The sequence below is a fragment of the Malaclemys terrapin genome, chromosome 3 (genome assembly GCF_027887155.1).
Source record: "Malaclemys terrapin pileata isolate rMalTer1 chromosome 3, rMalTer1.hap1, whole genome shotgun sequence".
NCBI classification, from domain to species: Eukaryota; Metazoa; Chordata; order Testudines; family Emydidae; genus Malaclemys; species Malaclemys terrapin.
Genome location: NC_071507.1, coordinates 125,873,521 through 125,896,857, shown reverse-complemented (window position 1 = coordinate 125,896,857; position 23,337 = coordinate 125,873,521). Strand labels below are relative to the sequence as shown.

Sequence of the window (23,337 nt, the reverse complement as noted above, 5' to 3'; positions counted from 1 at the left end):
GAAGGCCGTTCCAATATTTCACCCCTCTGATGGTCAGAAACCTTCGTCTAATTTCAAGCCTAAACTTCCCCCCGGCCAGTTTGTATCCATTCGTTCTCGTGTCCACATTAGTACTAAACTGGAATAATTCCTCTCCCTCCCTTGTATTAACCCCTCTGATATATTTAAAGATAGCAATCATATCCCCCCTCAGCCTTCGCTTTGTCAGACTAAACAACCCAAGCTCCTCTAATCTCTTTTCATACGACAGGTTTTCCATTCCTCTGATCATCTTAGTCGCCCTTCTCTGCACCCGTTCCAGTTTGAGTTCATCTTTTTTAAACATTGGAGACCAGAACTGCACACAGTACTCCAAATGAGGTCTCACCAGCGCCTTATACAACGGAAGCAGGACCTCCCTATCTCTACTAGATATACCTCGCCTAATACATCCTAAGACCGCATTGGCTTTTTTCACCGCCACGTCACATTGCCGACTCATAGTCATCCTGCGGTCCACAAGGACCCCTAGGTCCTTCTCCTCTTCCGTTACTTCTAACCAATGCGTCCCCATCTTGTAACTAAAATTGTTATTATTCGTCCCCAAGTGCATCACCTTACACTTTTTACTATTAAATTTCATCCTATTTCTGATACTCCAATTCACAAGCTCATTCAAGTCTCCCTGCAGAGTATCCCTATCCTCCTCCGAGTTTGCAACTCCTCCCACCTTCGTATCATCCGCAAACTTTATCAGCCCACTCTTGCAATCGGTCCCGAGGTCAGTTATAAATAGATTAAATAAGATGGGTCCCAAAACCGAACCTTGAGGCACTCCACTAGTAACCTCCCTCCAACCCGACAATTCACCCTTTAATACGACCCGCTGCATTCTCCCCATTAACCAATTCCCTATCCACCTCTGGATTTTCATATCGATCCCCATGTTTTTCATTTTAACCAATAGTTCCTCATGGGGTACTGTATCAAACGCTTTACTGAAATCCAGGTATATTAGGTCCACCGCATTTCCCTTATCTAATAAGTCCGTTACTTTCTCAAAGAAGGAGATCAGATTCGTTTGGCACGATCTGCCCTTCGTAAAACCATGCTGTAATTTATCGCATTTGCCATTAACTTCAAGGTCCTCAACTAGTTTCTCTTTCAGAATCTTCTCCAGCACCTTGCACACTACTGATGTTAAACTAACAGGCCTATAGTTACCCGGGTCACTTTTTTTCCCTTTCTTGAAAATAGGAACCACATTGGCTATTCTCCAGTCTAACGGGACTACCCCCGAGTTTACAGATTCATTAAATATAGTCGCTAATGGGCCTGCTATTTCCCGCGCCAATTCCTTCAATATTCTCGGATGAAGATCGTCCGGTCCACCCGACTTAGTCCCATTAAGGCGTTCTAGTTTTGTTTCTACCTCGGATGCGGTAATCCCCCATCCCGTATGCCCCTCTGTAACGGTGCTAGTATCCCTAATACCTTCATTGGCCTCATTAAACACCGATGCAAAATATTCATTGAGATATTGCGCCATGCCTAGATTATCTTTAATCTCCTCTCCGGCTATAGTCTTCAGCGGTCCCACTTCTTCTTTCTTTGCTTTCTTCCTATTTATATGGCTGTAAAACCTCTTACTATTACTTTTAATTCCCCTCGCTAAGTCCAACTCTTCCCGGCCTTTGGCCTTTCTCACTCTATCTCTACATTCTCTGACTTCACTAAGGTAAGTTTCCTTACTGATCCCTCCCCTCTTCCACTCTTTGTACGCTTTCTGTTTTTTCCTAATCGCCCCTTTCAGCCGGTCGCTCATCCAGCTCGGTTTAAGTCTCTTGCTTAGTAATCTTTTTCCCTTTTTGGGGATACAGGCCTCTGACAGCTCTTGCATCTTTAACTTAAAGTAATCCCAGGCTTCTTCTGCCTTTAGGTCCCTTAATACGTTTGCCCAATCCACTTCCCTTACCAGTCCCCTTAATTTGTTAAAATTGGCCTTTTTAAAATTATAAACCCTAGTCTTTGACTTAATTCTGGTACTCTTTCCATTTAGTTTAAAGCGAATTAGCTCATGATCACTGGAGTCCAAGTTGTCCCCCACTACCACTTCCTCAACAAGGTCCTCACTACTTACCAGAATCAAATCTAAAATGGCCTCCCCCCTCGTCGGCTCAGCTACCACTTGATAAAGGAATTGATCCGCAAGCACATCTAGGAACATCTGAGCCCTATTATTGCTACTAGTGTTTGTTCCCCAATCTATATCCGGGAAGTTAAAGTCCCCCATAATTACACAGTTTCTATTAGTATTTACCTCCCTTAATACATTAAACAATTCCTTATCCATATCCTGGGTCGATCCCGGCGGTCTATAGCACACCCCAAGCACTATCCCCGGAGAGGCTCTAGTAGTACTTTTACCCAGCTTGAGTATCGCCCAGACGGACTCTGTGTTATCTATTCCATCCACTATTATTTCTTTTCAGCTTATTTCACTATTGACATACAATGCCACCCCCCCACCTTTACCTTTATCCCGGTCTTTCCTAAACAGCGCATACCCCTCCATACCTGCGTTCCAGTCGTGACCGCCATTCCACCACGTTTCAGTTATTCCTACGATATCCGGTTTCAATTCTCGGACCAAGAGCTCCAATTCCTCCATTTTATTACCTAGGCTTCTCGCATTGGTGTACAAACAGCCTAATGTATGTCGTTTAGCCTGTCTCCCATTACTAGCACTGTATGTTGCGGGCCTCTTTGTGTTCGTCCCCCCTGTCCCTCCTATGTCCAATCTCATCTCCCCGGCTATGTCTCCTCTTATTACACTCAGCTTTTCAATACCGGAAACTGGCGTGGAGATTAACTGTGCATCTCCCAACCATCTCCCCAAACTTCCTAGTTTAAAGCTCTTTTGATAAGATGAGCCAGCCTCCCTCCCAGAAGTCTATTTCCTTCCCTACTCAGGTGAAGCCCATCCCGCGAGAACAGGTGTCTGTCCCCGAAAGCCTCCCAGTGGCCATACATCCCAAAGCCCTCCTTATAGCACCACTCCCTTAGCCAACTATTTATCCTCACAATCCTATCAGCCCTTTGCTGCCCTTCCCTCAGAACAGGCAGAATCCCACTAAAGATAACCTGAGCCTCTATCTCCTTGAGAGTCTTCCCCAGCCTGGCATAATCTCCCTTGATTCTCTCTAACGAGAACCTAGCCGTGTCATTCGTTCCTACATGAAGGATTATCAAGGGGTTCTTACCTGCTCCTTTTAGGATCCTTTTCAACCGCAGGTCCACATCGCGTATCTTTGCACCCGGTAGACAGCACACCCTTCTGTTCTCCGGGTCCGCCCTGGTCACAGGCCTGTCCAATCTCCTCAGTAAAGAGTCTCCAATTACATACACCTGCCGTCGCCTGGCAACAGTGCGATCTAGTAATCTAGTCTCCGATCCCTCTAGTCCTGACCTGTGTCTGCTCCTATCTTCCCTTATGCTCCCCCTTATGCCTTCCTGTATCCTCTGGTGGCCCATAATTGGTGCTGTCTCCATCAACTCCTCCCCCCTCTCTCTCGGACTAGCAGCTCTTCTCTTCTTCCTCACCCTCCCACCTTCAGTCACCACCTGCTGCCCCTCTACCTCGTTATCCAAACACTCAAACCTATTCCTGAGTTCCATTCCCCCCTCACTGGCCCTCCTTTTCCTTGGCCTACTTCTCACAGTCACATGCTTCCACTTCCCTGGATCTCCTCCTTCCATTCCCCTCTCGCTGTCATCTACTACTGCCTCCTCCTGCACCCTAGAGCCTTCCCCTTCAGCCCCGCCTTGCCCATCCTCCATCAGCTGCTCAAACCCCCGCCTAAACTCCACCAGGGTCAATGTAGTCAATGTGTCTAACTGCCTCGGACTGTACAATGGTGTTAAAGTAAATATAAGCTTGTTTCATTGCATGTAATAAAAGTGCATTTATTGTACTAATAATGCTGACATACTGAGAGACAGGAAAATATCTGAAATGACTATGTGGAAAAACAAGATTGTAAAATTCAGTGAAGTGTTTCAGAATATTTAATAATTTTATTTCAGTGCTGATCAAAATATTCCCTACTTTACATTTCTAAAACATATTGTATATGAATATTAAACTAAATATTTGTTTCTACAGTAAACTACATCAAATCTATGCCAGCCAATCATAACTAAATTCTGCGTATCAGAGTATTTATCTGTTCATAAAAGTATAACGTTCTTTGTTAACAGAATTACTTTTATGGATAAGCCTTTATGGCCAGTTGAAGTACAAAATAAGTATATTCACCAAGCTAATCAGAATTCAGTAGTTCAATGAAAATGTCCTATTATTTCATTATTGCACATTCCAAACTAACCAGAGGTTGGATCTACATCTTTAAGACACAAAAACATCCGTAATTTGTGATCAAAGTCAATAGGTCTATTTTGAGGTTCTTTGTATTTACGCGTCATTTTGGTACCCAAATAGGGGATGAGGTCACAGTGATCTATGAACTGCTCCAGTTTCCTCTTGTACTTTTTTCGTACATATTCTGAGCTCCTGGGGTTGTAAGCTGCAAGAAATCAAGTATATTAAAATATGCCATGTTACATTTATATTTTTAAATTTATATTGCAATCATCATGATATATGGAGTCATATTACAAATTAAAGACAGAAAGTTCAAACCCACACCTTTCCACCTCAACTACTGATAACACTACCACAGGCTACATCCGAAGGCACATGCCCAGGTTAAAAAAAAAAAAGGGGGTTGGGATGTGATTTTCAGAAGTGCAGAGCATTCATAACTTGAATTTAAATAGCCATGGGTGCTCAGCTTTTTGGTCTTTCATGAAAAAAGCATATAAAAATACATCTTAAATAGCCAAGTGGAAACAAATTTCAGGGCCAAGGGCCTTATACCACAACCCCAACCCCACTTCTTCCACCCCACATTTTGGTATTCAACCATGGTGACAGAAAGCAAGAGTATTCTTGTTGAGTGTAATTGTAATGAGGCATAGGGGAACTGGTGGTTTAAGACAGCCAAATCTCAGGCCAGTCAGTGCTGTATAGATGATAATCGATATCTTGAATGGAGCCTAGAACTGGACTGGACAGCATGGGGAACTATGCTACATGCTATAACAATCTGTCTTACTTAAAAATGTATGCAGCTGCCTGCGGCACTAGCTGAAGCCCTGAGTGATGTTCAAGTGTATTTGTAAGCAGAGCATAATACAGCAGTCAAGCTAGTGGGCATGAATAACTATGGTGAGGTAACCTAACCATTTCCTTTCCATGAGTGACATCTCTCCTAATCTGTGGTTTATAGGCAGTGCCTTTTCTGCACAGTTATTGGAAGCAGTTCAGCACTGTTACTAGGGAACTCTGAGTGAGACCATACCTATTATTTCTGCCCACCAGAAGATTGCTTCCAAAGCCATAAGAAGACTTAGATGTGATTTTAAAACAAAACCCTAACAATAGAGTCAAAACTGGTAGACAAACTAGATGTCATTTCAGTGTGGGCATGTGTTAGGCTAAACTCTACTTCTAGTTTTCCTATTTGTAAATCACCAGCGTGGGTGGATTGTTTCAGATGTTCTGAAAAGAAATGATCAGGTACCAAACTTCCATTCTGGAGCCCAGCATCTCCCACAATCTGTGACTGATGTGCACTAAAGCACAACAGTGAAATAGTAAAGCACAGGAATGAAGGAAAGAGACAGTGTAGGTAAAAGGGAGGAAGACAGAAGTCCAAACTGCTTGAGAAAAAAGCTCTAGAAAAATCTACAGTGGGACCAATGCACAAAGCACCTTCCCGCAAAGGATGTATTTTAAGAGGACAGGAGGTGCACTTAATGTTAAAAGCATTGGTCAAGGATCAAGTGGCTACTCTATATATCTCCTCTGTAATAGTCAAGGCTCTGTCCAGAAAACTGCTACAGAGTGTGTGGAATGATGTTGAATCCCTGGAACTGTTTAACAGATGCTACAAAAGTGTTAACAATTCAGCACGTCATCCACGTGGCCAGGGAGAATTTGGAGGTCTATACACTTTGGGAGAAAGTACATGAAACTTGAGGCTGATTCTGTGAATGAATCTGTACATTTGAGATAAATTTTCATGGCTCTTTACATGTCCAGATGGTGCCCTAAATTCTCCTTAAGTTGTTAATGGTTTGAACACAAAGATAGTACAACAATTTCATGAGAAGTGTGGAAAATGTAATGTATTGATTAGAAAGCATTTGGGGATTAGGAAATCACTTTGTTTTTGTAGAATATATTATATGGTTCTTTCATTGACAGCACGGCGGGCTCTGAAACCTTTCTTGTTGAATTAATAGTCACAAGGAAACAGGTCTTGATAGAAAGATAAATATTAGAACATGTCATAATAAAAATGGTTTCAAACCTGTTCCTTAATTGTTGTTCTTCAAGATACGTTGCACATGTCCTTCCACTCTTGGTGTCTGTGTGCCCAGCTGTCAGAAACTTTTTCCCTCCATAGTACCGGTTGGGCAGCTTGAATTTTCCCAGCTGGCTCATGCTGCTGTGTGCAGGTATAAAGGGCAGAGCCCCTGGCCCCAGTTCCTTCTTGCCATAACTCCAATGTAGAGGGATAGAAGGGAAAGTCAGGGAACGGACATGTTCAGCACATCTTGAAGAACAACAGTTATGGAACAGGATAGTACTGTTTTTAATTCTTCAAGTGATTGCACATGTGCATTCCACTCTTGGTGACTCACAAGCCATAGAACAGGAGAGAGGATTGGATTCTATTTCAAGAAAAATGGGAGAACAACTCATCCCACTCTAGCATCATCTCTGGTGTCTTGACCCACAGCATAGTGGGATGCAAATGTGGACCAAGCACCAGATTGCCACTTTACAAATGTCTGCAACTGGACCCTGTGCCAAAAAGGCCACTGAGTTTGATTGTGACCTCAACAAATGAGCTGTAATTCTGATGAGCGGAATGATGTTAGCCAATTCAGAGCATATACGTATATCGGATGAGATCCAAGAAAAAATTCTCTGGGTGGAGACTGACTGACCTCTTACTTTGTCAGCCACTGCTATGAACAGCTGGGAAGATTTATGGAAGTGTCTGGTTCTATCTAGGTAAAACACCAAGGTTCTTTTGATGTCCAAGGTATGCAAACGCTCTTCCTCCTGGCTTGTATCCTGCTTGCGGCAGAGAATACGCATAGGGACATTAGCACAGAAAGACAATTAAAGTTCCTTGCCACTGCAAACACCTCTGGAGTAGTTGGCACTGAGATGGTCTTTTGTTGTGGTGCCGAAGAAGTTGATGATGCCTCTTCTGGCCTCGACAATGCCCTTTGTGGTGCTGGAACCGACTGTGCTGATTTAGGCAGATATTTGGAGGAGTGCTTAGGGTTCAGGTGCACTCTATTCAACTCCTTGACCATCATACCAGACTTAGAGGCTGGAGATCTTCCCCTGGAAGCCTTGTACTTTTTCCTCAGTGCAGGCAAGGGAGAATGGTGCCGGGATTCTGCTAACACAGGAACTGCACCTCTCATTGAAGCTGCAGCACTCAGCACTGGGTCAGACTGGGATGACTCTGACTGTGGGCTGAGCACCACTTCCATCAGCAGGAATTACAGCCTGGCCTTCCTATCCTTTTTCATCCTAGGCTTGAACTCTGGCACCCCAGTGTTCATGGGTGCCTCTCCCAAGCATGCGAGGAAGGTATTGTGCAAGTTGCTAACTGGCATAGGCCTGGAGTAAAAAGCACCCGGTGACCAGGGCACACCTTGGTACCATGAATAGAAAGACCCCAAACAGGGAAATGACAAATCCAAAAAAATTGCTTTTTTAACACTAAGAACTAGACTAACAATAGTCATACTAACACTATGTTACACAAAGGCCGAGAGAAGAATTGTTCCAGCATAGAACAGAGTTCCAACATAAATTGTGGGCAGTAAGAAGGAACTGAGCGGGACTAAGGATGGCTCTGCCCTTCATACCTTCACAAAGTGGCATGTGTCAGGAGTGGGAGCTCAAGATACCAAATGGGTACCACAGAGGGGAAAAGTTTCCAATGCCCATGTGCTGGGTGCACAGACACCAAGAGTGGAATGCTCATGTGCAATCACTCAAAGAAGAACTGAAAAATGATGAAGCAAGAGTCTGTAAAGACCAAATGCAGGTCCCACTCAGGGCTCTCCAAACTAGTGATAAGGCATCTAATGGCGCTTGAGGCTCATAGGTGGTTGATCAGGGATTATGTTGTTCCAGCTCATTGCACACTCCTGAGGGTCAAGACATGTCCTTGACTCCTCATTGGAACCACCACTACATCTTCAAAAAAAAAAAACCCACCAGATTTACCCAGATTTGAGATGCAATTCTATCCAGTTTTGGAGATAACCATAGATGTCTAGGATTCTAGGATTTCTAGGGTCAAGCTAGTTATCCATGCACAAGAAGAATTTTATCCAGGTGGCCAAGAAAGTTTTACAAGGTTGACTCCCTGACTGTGACTAGTAAACTATTAATTAATCTATTAGAGAAGACCTCAGTGCTCTGAAAGCTCCGCAGAGACACAAAGTATGTGAAGAACCTGATAGAGAAGATAAACTTGCCGTTATCTAAAAAAAAAAACAACCCATGTAAAGCAAGAGGTTAAAAATAACAAAAGGCAGGGGAGAGCTGAACCACTGAACATATTACTCTATCACAGGCAAGACTTCTGGTGAGTGGAAGTAAAGGATGTGGTCTTGCCCAGAGTCCCCTAGCAACAACACTGAACTGCCTCCTATATCTGCATAGAAAGCTCAGTCACAAACCAGGGAGCTGTTAGACTCCTGAATACACTGGAGAGGAGAGCTTGCCCTCTCTGGGCTAGCTACAGATGAAAAGTTCTTTAGGCCACCCTAGTCACCTGTGTATCCAGGAGCAGTGAAGAGTCAAATAATAAGCTGACATGAACAACTGAGACAAAATTTGGGCATACTCCCTAAGTGGCGAAAGCAGTCCTTACACCTGTCAATTCCAAAAGATGTTTTATTCTATCAACAAGTATCACTTCAATCTTCTATGAACTGAGTTTAAGTCAGCTAACTTTCATTAAGGATTGTATTTATCTATCTACTGGGAAAGTAAGGAGATCCTAAATAATGTAGGTTCAATAAGAATGAGATGCAGAACTGAAAATCATCATCAGCATACTGGTAGTATAACAGTCCATAAGTAAGGGTAAGATTTAGTCATGGGTATTTTTAGTAAAAGTCATTGGCAACAAACAAAAATTCATGGCCCGTGACCTGTCCATGACTATTACTATAAATACCCCTGACTAAATCTTAGCTGCTCCTAGGGCCCTGGAGTGCTGCTGTTCGGGACAGCGGGGGACCCTGGGGTTGACTGCCCCATACCACCCACTGCTCTGAGGCCCCTGGGGACCGCTGCTCCGACAACCTCTGGGGTGGCCCCTGGGACCACTGCTCCAGGGCCACCCCCAGGACTGCTGCTGCTCAGGCAGCCCTGGAGCCAGCTGCCTGAGGCCACCCAAGGAGCAACTGGTGCAGCTGGCCCTGGGGACAGCTGCTTGGGTGACCCTGGGGTCAGCCACACTGGCCGCTGCAGCTGTGGAAGTCATGGGAGGTCCTGGAAAGTCACCGAATCCGTGACCTCTGTGACAGACTCACAGCCTTACCCATACATTTTGAAATTTTCCCCAGTGACCTCACAAACAAGCTAGCAGGTCAACAACACTTGACTATGGTAAAGGCTGCTAAAAGATCTAATTATATCATCATGTACATTTGACCCGTGTCCTTCCCTAGAAAGTTACCGATTCAGCTTTTTGTATCATAACTAGATCTAATTTAGTGGATCAGTACCTGAATCCATTACAGTGACTCCAACCAGTTTTAAAATGGTTCAGGTTGCCCAAGACTGGCTTACACTATAGCTCCAGCTAGCTTTAAAAGCAATTTTTTTTGTTGTGTTTTAAAACTAGTTTATTTGGGGAAGGGGGGGAATTTCCCTAGTACGGTGGTGATAAAGTAACATTAGAGTCTCACAATATTTTTGGGGGGGCCTACTAATACCTCTTTCCCCTTGGTGCCCTATATATTTGCCAAAAATGTGTTTATATGTACTATGCTATATATAGTATTTATTTTTTAAAGAATCAGACTTCAGAAGAATGGGGAAATCAGATGAGTCAATGATAGAATTTTTATCTAAAAATATTATATAAAAGAATTCATTCCATTTATTCAATTAATGCTATTACTATAGCACATTTTACCATACCTTTTAAATGATAGGCCACAAACAGCAGAGCAGTTTTTTTTACACTTAAGAACGGAAACTTTGGCTTTAAACAGCCCACTTCATTCATAGCTTTTATTAGAGCAGTTGCTATCCCCTGAAGAAATAGAAATTGTTTTAAGAAGGCCATGTAGCAAGGACTTGAACACAGTATACCAAAAATACATTAAAGGTCTGATCCTGCTGTCACGTAAGTCTATCTGTATAAGTTTTGATATACCATGGTGTCTGAGCATCTAAATAAATGGGAGTTTTGTTACTGACTTCAACAGGAGTAAAATGTTATCTTTTCCAGCCATATGTTATAGAAAATAAAATGCCTGTTTAGTATTTATTTTAATAACACTTTCCCATGGCAAGTTGCCATACTGTTAACAATGCCATGTAAGTTTTACGTGAGAGTGTGCGCAAACATATGTATATGAACATGCATGGCCAGACCTGCCAGTGCAGTGTAGCTACTCCATGCTGTACTGTACTATCATCATACTCAGCTCATGAACCCAGTTTAACTTTCAGAGGATCACCCCAGAACAAGAGTGATCCTCCAATGCCACAAAGCCAAAATAGAGATTCTTATGTCACATACTCTCCTTGTTGCCAACACAGCATGGAAAAGAAGGCAAGCTTCTGGGAGCAGGATCTATGTTTTTGTTATGCGTTTGTACAAAACAGCACTACGCTATGATTAAGACCCCTAAGTGCAACTGCAATAAAAACTAAAACAACAAACAGGAATGCCCTATACCATGCCGGTCCTCTGTATCCTTGGTCCTCCATCACCATTAAAGGCTGGCTTAAGTTACAGTCGCTCTCTATGCACAAAGCAGCACCAATATTAGAGCAGTACAAAGGTCAGCTTTATACCACCTGCACATCCCACCTACAATGGATTAGTGGATGCAAAGATGGATTAGGGGGCAGATGATATGGTCATAGGCCTCTGACAAACTGAATGGGCATGGATATTAGCTCCATATGTATTTTACACAAAAACACTATGTATGTAGTAGTATAACTCTGTGATAAATTAGAGAGCCATAAGATAAATGGAGGAACTTTGGGATAAATTTTATTACATTGTTCTGCAGTTTATCATGTATCTTTGATCACCTCACCTGGATTCTGCCCATTAATTAATCTTCCCCAGGACTGCTTTAAGATTACAAATCTCTGAATAGCTTCAAACAGCTGCCATTTTTTAAACTACCAGTAGTATCCTCCCTTAACTGTAAGTACATATATTACCATGATCTTTATTGAATTTCTATTAATAAAATCAAGATTAATAATATATTTTAAAATAAAAAGCAAAAATCAGAAGACACAGTATGATCCTATGTTGTAGCTTAAATTTAATTTAAATTAAAGAAGCAAAAACTAGCCTGTTCAAGATATCCAGTCAGGGGAAGAGCAGTAAGTAGAACTGGTTCCTTTATTGGAGGGAGTTTATGTGGAAGCTTCTGATTCCAGTACTTTTCTGGTAACCTAAGACAAAGAAGTTAAGTGCTTTCAAGACAAAAAATATGAAATGATTAAAAGTTAAAATAAAAGTTAATAAATTCACCTCATAAACTTCTGGAGTTTTTCTTCACTTTCAAAAATATATAGCTTATCTCGATATTCCACAGCATACTCAATGGTGCCAGGTACCAAGGCTTCGTATCTCAAAAGACAGAATAAGAAACAAGTATATATCTACAAGGAATATGAAGCATCACTTGTGCTATTTAAATACATTAAAAATTAGGACTGTTCTGATCTAATAGCTCTACTAATTACAAAAACAACTGGGTATGATAGTTCATGCTCCCATCATGTGACTGACAGAGCTACTCATAGCTCACAATTTGAATCGGGTACATTGCCTCAATAAGGAACATGGGCCCTACTCTAGACTTGCCTGTAAACAGCTTCCTACAGGGACTGTTTCTCTGGATGAGTATTTTTGAAGCTGAGAAGGGGTGGTCTAGAGCTGGCTATGCTAGCTCTATCCCAACCATGGGTTTTCCCACAATGAGTGAATGCCCAGCTACCTTTTTAGGAGAACTTTGTGGCCTTACTGTGTGATACTGGTGGCTCAATTTGTATCTTCTTAGAATGGCTGAGATTTGGGTGCCATTTTGAATAATTAACAACTTGAAAACCCAAAGTAAATCTTGGTTGAAACCATTCAAACCATGCAAGTTTTGTCACAATCAAAAATAAGGCTACAGAGATCCTCTCCTCACAGGAAGAAGAACAGGAGTACTTGTGGCACCTTAGAGACTAACAAATTTATTAGAGCATAAGCTTTCGTGGACTACAGCCCACTTCTTCGGATGCAAGTGGGCTGTAGTCCACGAAAGCTTATGCTCTAATAAATTTGTTAGTCTCTAAGGTGCCACAAGTACTCCTGTTCTTCTTTTTGCGGATACAGACTAACACGGCTGTTACTCTGAATCTCCTCACAGGACGTACTCCCCTCCAAAAGGCTCAAGCTCACCCATATGTTTAGCCATCTTTAGAGAAGGTAGGGGAGGGAGTCCTATGTGATCTATTATTAAGGTTAAGATTCTGTCACGGTTATTTTTAGTAAAAGTCAGGGATAGGTCACTGGCAATAACCAAAAATTCACGGAAGACCTGTCCCTGACTTTTACTAGAAATAACTGTGACAAAATGGGGAGGAGGGGATCCAACACCCACCATTGCTGCTGCTCTTGGGTTCCCCAGGCACCCTTGGTGGCTCAGAGATCCATGGTCCCCCTGCCACTAGGGTGGCTGAGAGTGCCGAGGTTCCCACTGCCACCTGCAGCAGCTGGGATCTGTGGGGGCCCCATGTGGTGGCTGGGGAGGGGTCCTGCCCCCCACGGTATCTAGGAGCTCCAGGGTCCTCCCCCCACCGCCCACAGTGGCTGAGAGCTCCGGGGGTCCCCTCACCACCTGTAGTGGCTGGGAGCTGCAGCCCTGCCCCCACAGTGGCTGGGAGCTGCAGTGGGCCCCGCTGCCTGTGGCAGCTGAGAGCTCCGGGACCCCGCTGCTGGCTGACAGCTACAGCCCCGCCAGCCTGGGGTTGAAGCGGAAAATGTCAGAGGACACTGGAAGTCACGGATTCCATGACCTCCATGACATAATCTTAGCCTTATCTATTATGTATTAAGTGACAATAATATGCTTCGCACTGTACAAGATACAAAAGAAGAAACAGTCCCAGCCTCAAAGAGCTTACAGTATAAGAACCTCTCCCAATCTATCCCCCAAGTCTTCAAGAGGTAGCCATCTGGTCAACTCTCTTCCCTACTTGTTTCAGGGGACCTGTTAGTAGTAGGTCTGCTCCTTAGCTCCAGGAAAGATCTTTGCAGGGATAACAAACCTGTTTGCTCTCCACCTGCTTTGTCTGCTGGAGGTGTGTAGAAGCTGATCCTCTTGAGGATGCTCTACTGGCTGGCCTCATTCTGCTCATTAGAAATACTTCAGAGCACACCCATGTTAACAGAATTTCAAATTAGTAGAATATCTTTCAGCCTCAGAATGAGGGCTAATGTGGCATCAACAGCAACTAAAGCAGCAGACTTTTTAACTACCACTACTGCAGAAAGCAAAAGGACCAGTCATGTCACCAGTCCCTAAAAGACACTTATAGATCTTGAGGAGAGGAGAGATGGCCTACTGGCTGCCCATTCACCCACCATAGAAGAAAAAGACTGGAGCAGTCTCACAGGATGCCCTGTGAAAATATCAGAAGGAATGAAGGATGGAAGGCTACTGGACCCCACTAGGCAGTAGCGAAAAACAGGAGTAGGCACTCTGTTTTTTTGGGGAACACAAATCTATGCGGGTTTAGCCCGCTTCATGTTTTATGTAATCTCTTCAATGTTTCAGGTTCATAATGAAGCCTGAAGCCAAGTGGGTTTCAAAAGTTTATTTTACAAAAGTTTTGCAAGGGCACAATGTAAAGAATTGTAATTGTTGTTTCTGTTGAAAAGAGAAAAGCAGTACTTTGTCAGGGTCCTTTTTTTTTTTAAATAAATATTCTGGGAAATGTAAGGATTTACCTTTGTTTTCCATCTAGGTAAGTGACTGGACAGTATCCTTGCATTTCAGCCTTTTTAGGGAATAAGGCCTTCACTTCTGCCATTGTCAGCTTCTTTGGTAGCATATCTGGTGAGGGAAGAGGATGAGGTGCTAATGGTGGCACATACAACTCTGGTGCATTCAAGAATTCCTGTAGTAAGAAAAAATAAACGTTTGTATTACGAAAGAAACATAGCATTATATAAACATTATACAAGCTACACGAGATGTGGCTTATTGCATTCTGGCTCTGCTGCTCTTTCTTGCTGCTACTTCCCTACCTTTCACAGATGCAGTACCTGCTTCTAGTTAAGCTATCCTTCATCCTATCCCACCCTTGCTGAGGCCATTGAGCCCCTTAAAAAAAGAACAGGAGTACTTGTGGCACCTTAGAGACTAACAAATTTATTAGAGCATAAGTTTTCGTGGACTACGCACATTCAATTCCACCTGTGAAGCCATTTTGTAATAGTGTCCTCGAAACTCTGCTGCAGACTGCAATGATGAGGTTACAGAGCAGTCAACCAGTTCACCCTTTTTTGCGAGGCTGACAGGACAATATTGTCCAAACTCTCCCAGCCGAGACTGCAGCTCTTGGGGTGTGATACATAAATCAGCAATACTGGCTGCTTTTCCTGTCGATAATAGAATAAAATGTTATTTTGTAACATTTAAACATTTTTCACATGCAGTACAAAATGTTGCAGTTTTGAGGATTATATACTTTGTGGAAATGTAACGCTTATACTCAATGATGAGAATCACAAACTGGCAATCTTTATAAATAATTTGATTATTAAAGTAACTAGGTTGCAAAATATTTTATTAATTTATGTTGGTAATCTTTTCTTTAGCAATTACTTAAGAAATACAATAGCTAATGTTGCAGGTTCCCACTTATGATTAATTTATTAGTCAGCTTTCTTTGAGGTAGTTTAGCATTACAGGTGTACTGTTTCATTCCTCTGATGCAAAGGAACATTTCAATTGTTATTTGATTTCTTGACATGAATGAGAATGAGTTTAAATTAGAATGTGATAAAAACTCTCATTTATTCACCCCAGTCTTACAAATTTGAGGGTCTAGCTAACAGAGTTATTCAAGATCTTTTGGAATAAAATATCTAAGAAAATCCAATTTATATTTTAAAAGCCTGATGTTCAAATTATAGATTAAAGAGGAATTAAATATTATTTGGGTTATGACTGAAGTTTAGAAGATTGAAGTTCAGCTGTCAATATGAGGGCTGTAACAGGTGAAGCAAAAGGAGGATGTAAAATAAGACAGCATGTCTTTCCTCCACAAGCATTCTAACTTACATTGCACCATCCTCAAGGATAGCTGTGGCCAAACTCAACCCTGGTGTAAGATAACTCAACAATTAAAATGTGTCAGTTTATGCCAGGACTATATTTGATCCTCAAAGAATAGCAATTTGGTCCCCACAGAACAACAAACCAATTCAAGTAACATTTGTTATGTACTCATACTAATAGCAAATCAATGCATATTATGTTAGTTCGCCACTTACACCCCTCACCCCAGTTACATTTGGAAGACGAAAAAATATCTGCCCCTGCTTCTGTGTTCCTGGATCTCAGGCATCAGCTCTTATCCTCTCTATTGCCAGCAGATTTCTCTAAATGGGATTGTCCCCTCAGAGACCATGGATTTATTTATTCATATATTTAAACTTAATAAAAGTGTGAAGATTGTATATGGATGCTTTGTATTCATTCAGTCTTTAAAAACTACAATAGAATCAATAAAAAGAACAGGAGTACTTGTGGCACCTTAGAGACTAACAAATTTATTAGAGCATAAGCTTTGGTGGACTACAGCCCACTTCTTCGGATGCACGAAAGCTTATGCTCTAATAAATTTGTTAGTCTCTAAGGTGCCACAAGTACTCCTGTTCTTTTTGCGGATACAGACTAACACGGCTGCTACTCTGAAATAGAATCAATGTACTCACTACACTCCCAAATAGTAAGCACTCCCATTCACCCCGCCCATCCACTCAGGCTTCTTCCATGAAGAAGCCAGGGAGTGGAGGCAGGACTTGCAGAGACACTTTGTTATCAGATTCCATCCTCTGGCAAAATGCAAGATGCTTCTGTACTTCACAGTAGCAGAATCTGTAATGCCTTCACAGAGTGGCAGATAGCAACAGAATCCTTATTAGCTGGTAGGAGAAGAGGAATCAACGTATGGATCCTGAGGAATCTGAGGTATCTAACTCACAGAGGACTGCTAAGGAGCCAAGGACCAAGTAAAGCTTCTGTTTCCTGCCTTCCTATGACTCCTAGTTCCTTGCTTTCCAACCTCACTAATTCCCAGACAAACAAAAATTTTGTTAAGGTTGAGTGTACACTCGGTAAAAAACCAAAACCTTAGAGAGACATGGTAGGTGATGTACTATCTTTTACTGTTCAGCTTCTGTAGGTGAAGGACAAATTTTCAAGCTACACAGCTCTTCTTCAGGACGTCTGTGTAGCTTGAAAGCTGTGTAGCTCTCTTTCACAAATACAAGTTGGTCCAATGAAAGATATTGCCTCATTCACTTTGTCTCTCTAATATCCTGGGACCAACACGGCTACAACACTGCAAAAAACAAACCTTGTAAGATTAACCTTAATTCTGAATTTTCTGTGTTTATAAATGTATTTTTATTTATACCAGTTTATAAAACAAAGCATCAGTCGTAGGCTGAGCATCCTTAATAAGTATTTCAAATATATAAGTAGAATAAAAGGTCTCTTCCAGTGCCTCCCACTATACAATACTCTGGCAATCACAAAAGTATAAACAAAACTTCAACCCCCAAACAGATTCTACTGCACTACCTAACAACCTAAACAGGAAATTTTTGAGGATTTGGGAAGGAAACTGAAGGTCAGCAAACTCAGGCTACTTTGTACCAAGGAGTGAAGGGTGAGGAAGCAAATTCCAAAAGATGCTAAGGAGTCCTACTGGAGAACATCTTAATTGCAACTCCCTTTCATATCAACTGGGCTCCACCTCAACCAACTCTGCTGACCTCAGCTGTGATAATCTGTCACAAGGAGAGACAGGGGGTCTCTTAAGGCTTGTCTACACAAACTTTTAGTTTGTGGCAAGGTGGGGACAAGTCCTTAGACCTTGTCTAATCTGGAAAAATGCATCATAGGGCTTGTCTACACAGAGAAGATGCACCAGTTTAACTTAAAGTGGTTTAAGAACTGATTTACTTAAATTGATGCACACTCTTTTTGTGGACATACTTATAGCAGTTTAAAACCAGTAATAGCAGTTTAGCTTGCATTAGTAAATTTAAAGGTGCAAACTAAACAGATATAATTCAGGTTTAAATTGATTTTAGAACATCCGCACATTAAATTGCATTGGTTTAAGGAGGGACACCTGGAACATGGGTTTGCGTCCTTGACCATCTTGGCTAATAGCCATTGATGGATCACGAACTTGCCTAATTCTTTTCTGAACCCAGTTATACTTCACAATATCCACTGAGAGTTCCACAGGTTGACTGTGCGATGTGAGAAGAAGTACATCCTTCTGTTTGTTTTAAACCTGCCGCTTATTAATTTCATTACCTCTATTTCTTGTGTTATGTGAAGGGATAAATAACACTTCCCTATTCATTTTCTCTATACTATTCATGATTTTATAGATCTCTATCATATCCCCCTTTAGTCTCTTCTTTTTGAAACTGAACAGTCCCAGGCTTTTTAATCTCTCCTCGTATGGAAACTGTTCCATACTCCAAACTAATAATTTTTGTTGCCCTTCTCTTTACCTGTTCCAACTCTAGTAAATCTTTTTTTTAGATGGGATGACTAGAATCGCATGGATTTAAATAGTGATATTATGATATTTTCTGTTTTATTATCAATCCCCTTTCCTAATGGTTCCTAATATTCTGTTAGCTTTTTTTGACCGCTGCTGCAGTCAGCAGATATTTTCAGAGAATTATCCATGATGACTCCAAGATCTCTTTTTTGAGTGGAAACAGCTAATTTAGACCCCATTATTTTATATGTATAGTTGGGATGGTTTTTTCCAATGTGCATTATTTTGCACTTATCAACATTGAATTTCATCAGTCATTTTGTTGCCCAGTCACCTAGTTTTGTAAGATCCCTTTGGAACTCTTCACAATCAGCTTTGGACTTAACTATCTTGAGTAATTTAGTATCATCTGTAAACGTTGCCACCTCACTGTTTACCCCCTTTTCCAGATCATTTACGATTATGTTGGCTAGCACAAGTCTCAATACAGATCTTTGGGGGACCCCGCTATTTAGCTCTTTCCATTGTGAAAACTGACCATTTATTCCTACCCTTTGTTTCCGATCTCTTAACCAGTTACTGATCGATGGGAGGCCATTTCCTCTTACTCCATGACTGCTTACCTCGTCCCCTAGAGCGCTTTAACATAGTGTTGTGCGTGTTAAAGCGCACTAGGGAACTTTTAGTGTGCACCAGCAGGATCTACATGGACCAATTAATGCATAACTCATTAGTACGCTTTAGAAATCACACCCCTGTAGAGTGCATTACTTCACCATGTAGACAAGCTCTTTGTTAACGTAATGTAACATGGTGTAGACAAGAGACTCATGTTTAAAACCAATAGCATTAACCACGACCAACTAACATGTTCAGCCTCTATCTATGCAAGTTGTGTTTTGCATCACACTAGATAACATTTATTAGTTTCTGACATGATGCATTTTCCCAGTGTAGTCAAGATATTAGATTTTTTTATAAGTACTATTTTCTTGTAAGACTTTTATTACTACTAAGTAACTGAAATATGCTCTGAAACTTAAATCCAGCTTAAAATGTTTTTGCCTGGGTTTTATTGCTTTGTATAATTTGAAGTAAATTAAAATTGAATCTAAATGTGACACAATGGGTTCCTTAAATTACAATTACAAAGCAGCAAGCACTATTTTTAAACAGCAATTCTTCTTTTACCTTCTCTTATTCTTTCCAAATATGTCTGGATCTGTTTAATGATCACCTGAACTTCCTCAAATATTTTGTTCCAGACCCACCACTTGCTGCGGAATGCATCAACCACACACCAGTTCTGATGTTCCTTCTCATAGTAAGTCCTAATAGCATCAATTTGCTTTTTATAGCAGGAGTTCTGAATAGCTAGAATCTGTGAGCTGTCATGTATAGGATAAGGTGGACTGAAGAAAATAACAAATAGCAATGATTTAGGAAACAGCGTTGACATAAGAAGAATCAAAAACATACAAAATATATATTTTCCCTGATGATGATTATCTGATTGAATGTCAAAATTTATACATTAGAGTTCACTATCAATATTTTTTTAATTACGCTTATTGAAACTATAGAGCACTGTTGAGGAAATACAGCTCTGTTATCAAGAATCGTATTGTCATCAATACAGAAAAAATTGTCTTTCGTTCTTATCATTACACAATTCTGAGGAATCAAGTGGAGGCTCCCTGCCTGCCGTGGCCCCACGCCGCACCCAGAAGCGGCCAGCATGTTTCGCGGCCCCTGGGAGGGGGCAGGCGGTCTCCGTGTGCTGCTCCTCCCTGAGCACTGACTCTGCAGTTCCCATTGGCCTAGGAGCCTTAGGGAAGGTGTGGGGCAGGGGGTGGGGCAAGGGTGTTTGGGTTTGTGCGATTAGAAAGTTGGCAACCCTATGTGAGTTCCGGGATCGGGGTAACCGCCCGGCTCCCAGGGTCGCTGGCCCACAGGGCGGGGGGGTGGGGTCCAGGCTGCCACTGCCCTGCCACCTGGCCCCTGTGGCCCAGGTTACACATTGTGGGCCCACAATGTGTAATAAGTTGAGAAACACTGGTTTAGATAAATAATTTGTGCATTGTACTTTGGAGAAATGAAACATTACTCCTGACCTTTAAAAAGGCCTACAATTAGAACTCTTACTCAAGGAAAAGAGACAGATAATGTTAGAGTCAGTTAAGTATCAGTTTCACTGACACTAATAACTCTTTTGTGGGTGAATAATAAAATCCAGTAGCAAGGCTAGCAAATACAGTTTTTGGTAGTTACTTTCAGCAGTACTCAGATATTATTTTGATGAGGGACATAAGAGTACTTAAATCGATACTTGAGAGAGATGATAAGATTTACATGGATAAAATCATCACTTTTTGTTAGCATTGCTACCTGTCAGTGCTTTCCTTGTCTATCAGTGCTCTTCTAAAAAGCTCCTTTGCATCCACTTGTAACTCAAAGATTTTCACTGGAATTATTCTCATTGCTTCCAAGATGCTTACTTGTTTTCTTGTTACAGGATACCCATCAATAACAACTCTGTGTGAAAACAGAAACATGAATACAGGTTTAAAAAAACCTGTCAGTTCCTAATTTACCATTAAGACTAAACAGTAAATAGCAAGAACATATTTTTAATTACAGCCAAAAAAGATACCAAGAGTGTGGTCCTACCCCCTCAAGTCAGTGCATGAGAGATTTGCTATTATTAATAACAATTAGCAGCAGTATTACAGTACTGTCCAGAGACCCCAATCAAGATCCAAGTCCCATTGAGTGAGGGGTTGTACAAACCTATAGGAAGACACCCTCCATCCCAGAGTTTACAATAAAATGTAATACAAAATATAAGAAATTGGAGGGAGTGGAGGAGGTAGGCCAAGCATAAAAGTGTAGGAACACATGGTTACATAGCCTGGTGACGTGCACAACTTAACAGTTCAGAGTCATTTAAAGTTGGAGTTTTAAATGATGAGATCTTATCTATTTCTTTATAGCGATCCACAATCCCCACTGGTCCTCTACATAATTAGCAATTTGACTGGAGCAGGATTAGGTTCCAAAGAGATAACATCTAAATCAACAACTGCTACCTTAACTCAAGGTCTGCCTAATCTATATTAGGCATTGGTGGGCCAAGATACACCAAAACATTCCAACACCTTCACATCAAGGGAAGCTTATGCAATCCTGATCTCAAAGCTCAACACAGCATGTCAGCAATCAATTAGGTGTTGTCCTGTCCTGTGAGAATTTGGGAGAGGAGCTGGAGCTTGCGGGAGAGATAAAGAAGTAGGATGATTCTTAACTTTGGTCAGCTTGGCAGGCAGTTCCATTCTGGGGACAGCCTACTAGAAATTTGGATTCCATAGAGGTTAGGGGACAGAAGACAGATTTTATTTGCTGGCTGTTCCTAAAAAAACAAAATGGGAGCACTGAACTGTCAGTCTGCAGTACCAGAGAGAAAAAAACTTTTGCAAGGGCAGAACAGGTACAGCGGAGTCCCAGAGCTCTATGGATAAGTCTGAGGGTACGTCCAGACTACCCGCCGTATTGGCGGGTAGTGATCAATTTATCGGGGATCGATATAGCACATCTCGTTAAGACGTGATATATCAATCCCCGAACTCGCTCCCCGTCAACTCCAGAACTCCACCGGAGCGAGCGGCGGTAGCGGAGTCGATGGGGGAGCCGCGGCCATCGATCCCGTGCCGTGAGGACAGGAGGTAAGTCGGAATAAGATATGTCGACTTCAGCTATGGTAGCTGAAGTTGCGTTTCTTACATCAACACCCCCCCCACCCAGTGTAGACCAGGCCTTAGTTGCCACTGGTATTTGTAGTAAGAGGTGCAGTCCGCATGTCTCAGACTGAGGGAGACATCAAAATTGAGAAAGAAACAGGAATTTTCAGTGTACAATGAAATACTGTCATTTTGGTTGAAAAAATATCTTTCAGAAAATGTGAAATATTAAAGGTAAAGGAGGAAAGTGAAATATTCTTACTTGAGAATTGTAGAAAATCATGCTGTGGACAGGACCAAAGTGTAACTTCCTAACAGACAAATGTTTGGTTCCATTGACACGTTTTAGTGAAACCACTTGTTTCATTATGGTTATTCAAATCAATCCTTATGAAAAGAATGTTATCTTACAAAAACAAACAGACAGACAAACCTCTTACCCAGCAGTGCTGCACACATGATCCATCAGAGCCACTTCTAGAGCCTGGATGGCCAGTTCATCAGGTGCAGTCAGTCCTTTATGAAGATGCCACTTTAACATAAGTGCCAACTCACTCTCTGGCTGATTGTTTAACACTAGTCGTATAGCGTCTCCCACAGATAAGCGCATTAACCCATAGACACTTGCAAACTTCTTAGCAACTGAAAAATATTTTGTTTTTAACACTCAGTTTTCACTTAGACATCAATGCAACACAAAGTTTTATTCACAAAATTTTGTTCATATTCCGTAAAACTATGACTTTCATAACTTACATAAATGTAGTATGCTACTGGTATAGAGCCAAGACACAAGACTTCTCAAAAAATGTATTGTAGGTCAAGCTTGTGCATGTATGCATAATTTAAAATGCATTAAAATCCAGACATTGACACTGAACCCCCAAAAGCAATGTCTGCATTACTAAAGCAGTCACTGCTTAGTATAAGGCCAGGATTGGAATAGTAGGTACAGGATGTTACTTCTCCTTGTGCTCCCAACCAAGGGCATAAGGGGTGGAGCAGGCTGACCACCTCTCCAGTTAGCTTTCTACCACAAATAGCCATAGGCTCTGCAGCAGAGGGAAAGGAGGGTGGGTAGTGAAATACAGATAGGAATCATACATCTCAAAGAAGTCCAGATACTGTACAAAGTAAGTAACTCTCTTTTCTTCTTTGAGTGATGGTCCCTATGGTATTCCATTTGAAGTGACTCTCAAGCAATTTTCATTAAGGAGGAGGACACAAGGAACTTTGTTGTACCACAGAATGAAGGACCGCTCTGCCGAAGAGGCCTAAACCAAAGTGTAATGTCTCTCAAATGTATGAATGTAGCCCCACATTGCTGCTGTGCTGCACTGCAAATTTCTAGGAGAGGAACATTTCAAAATGAAGCTACCATTGCAGCCTGTGCTCTAGTCAAGTGAGCCTTCACGCCTTGAGGAGGAAGGGTTGCTATCA

The 23,337-nt window shown here is 41.7% G+C and overlaps 1 protein-coding gene across 8 annotated transcripts in view; it reads right to left on the bottom strand.

Moving 5' to 3' along the window:
* Positions 1-3,929: 3,929 nt before the first annotated feature.
* Positions 3,930-23,337, bottom strand: part of AK9 (adenylate kinase 9) — a 156,015-nt gene continuing 136,607 nt past the window's right edge. For 5 of the 8 annotated variants that reach the window (XM_054023169.1, XM_054023168.1, XM_054023172.1 and 2 more), the window contains 9 exons: positions 22,338-22,539; positions 20,549-20,695; positions 19,352-19,572; positions 14,809-15,005; positions 14,352-14,521; positions 11,883-11,981; positions 11,701-11,803; positions 10,298-10,412; positions 3,930-4,565 (listed from right to left, as the gene is read on the bottom strand). In XM_054023169.1, coding sequence (XP_053879144.1) covers positions 4,363-4,565; positions 10,298-10,412; positions 11,701-11,803; positions 11,883-11,981; positions 14,352-14,521; positions 14,809-15,005; positions 19,352-19,572; positions 20,549-20,695; positions 22,338-22,539 — 1,457 coding nt within the window. In that variant the 3' untranslated portion in view covers positions 3,930-4,362. Of the gene's footprint in view, positions 4,566-10,297; positions 10,413-11,700; positions 11,804-11,882; positions 11,982-14,351; positions 14,522-14,808; positions 15,006-19,351; positions 19,573-20,548; positions 20,696-22,337; positions 22,540-23,337 lie in introns of those variants that run through there. The other 3 variants (XM_054023174.1, XM_054023175.1, XM_054023176.1) reach the window with 3 other exon arrangements.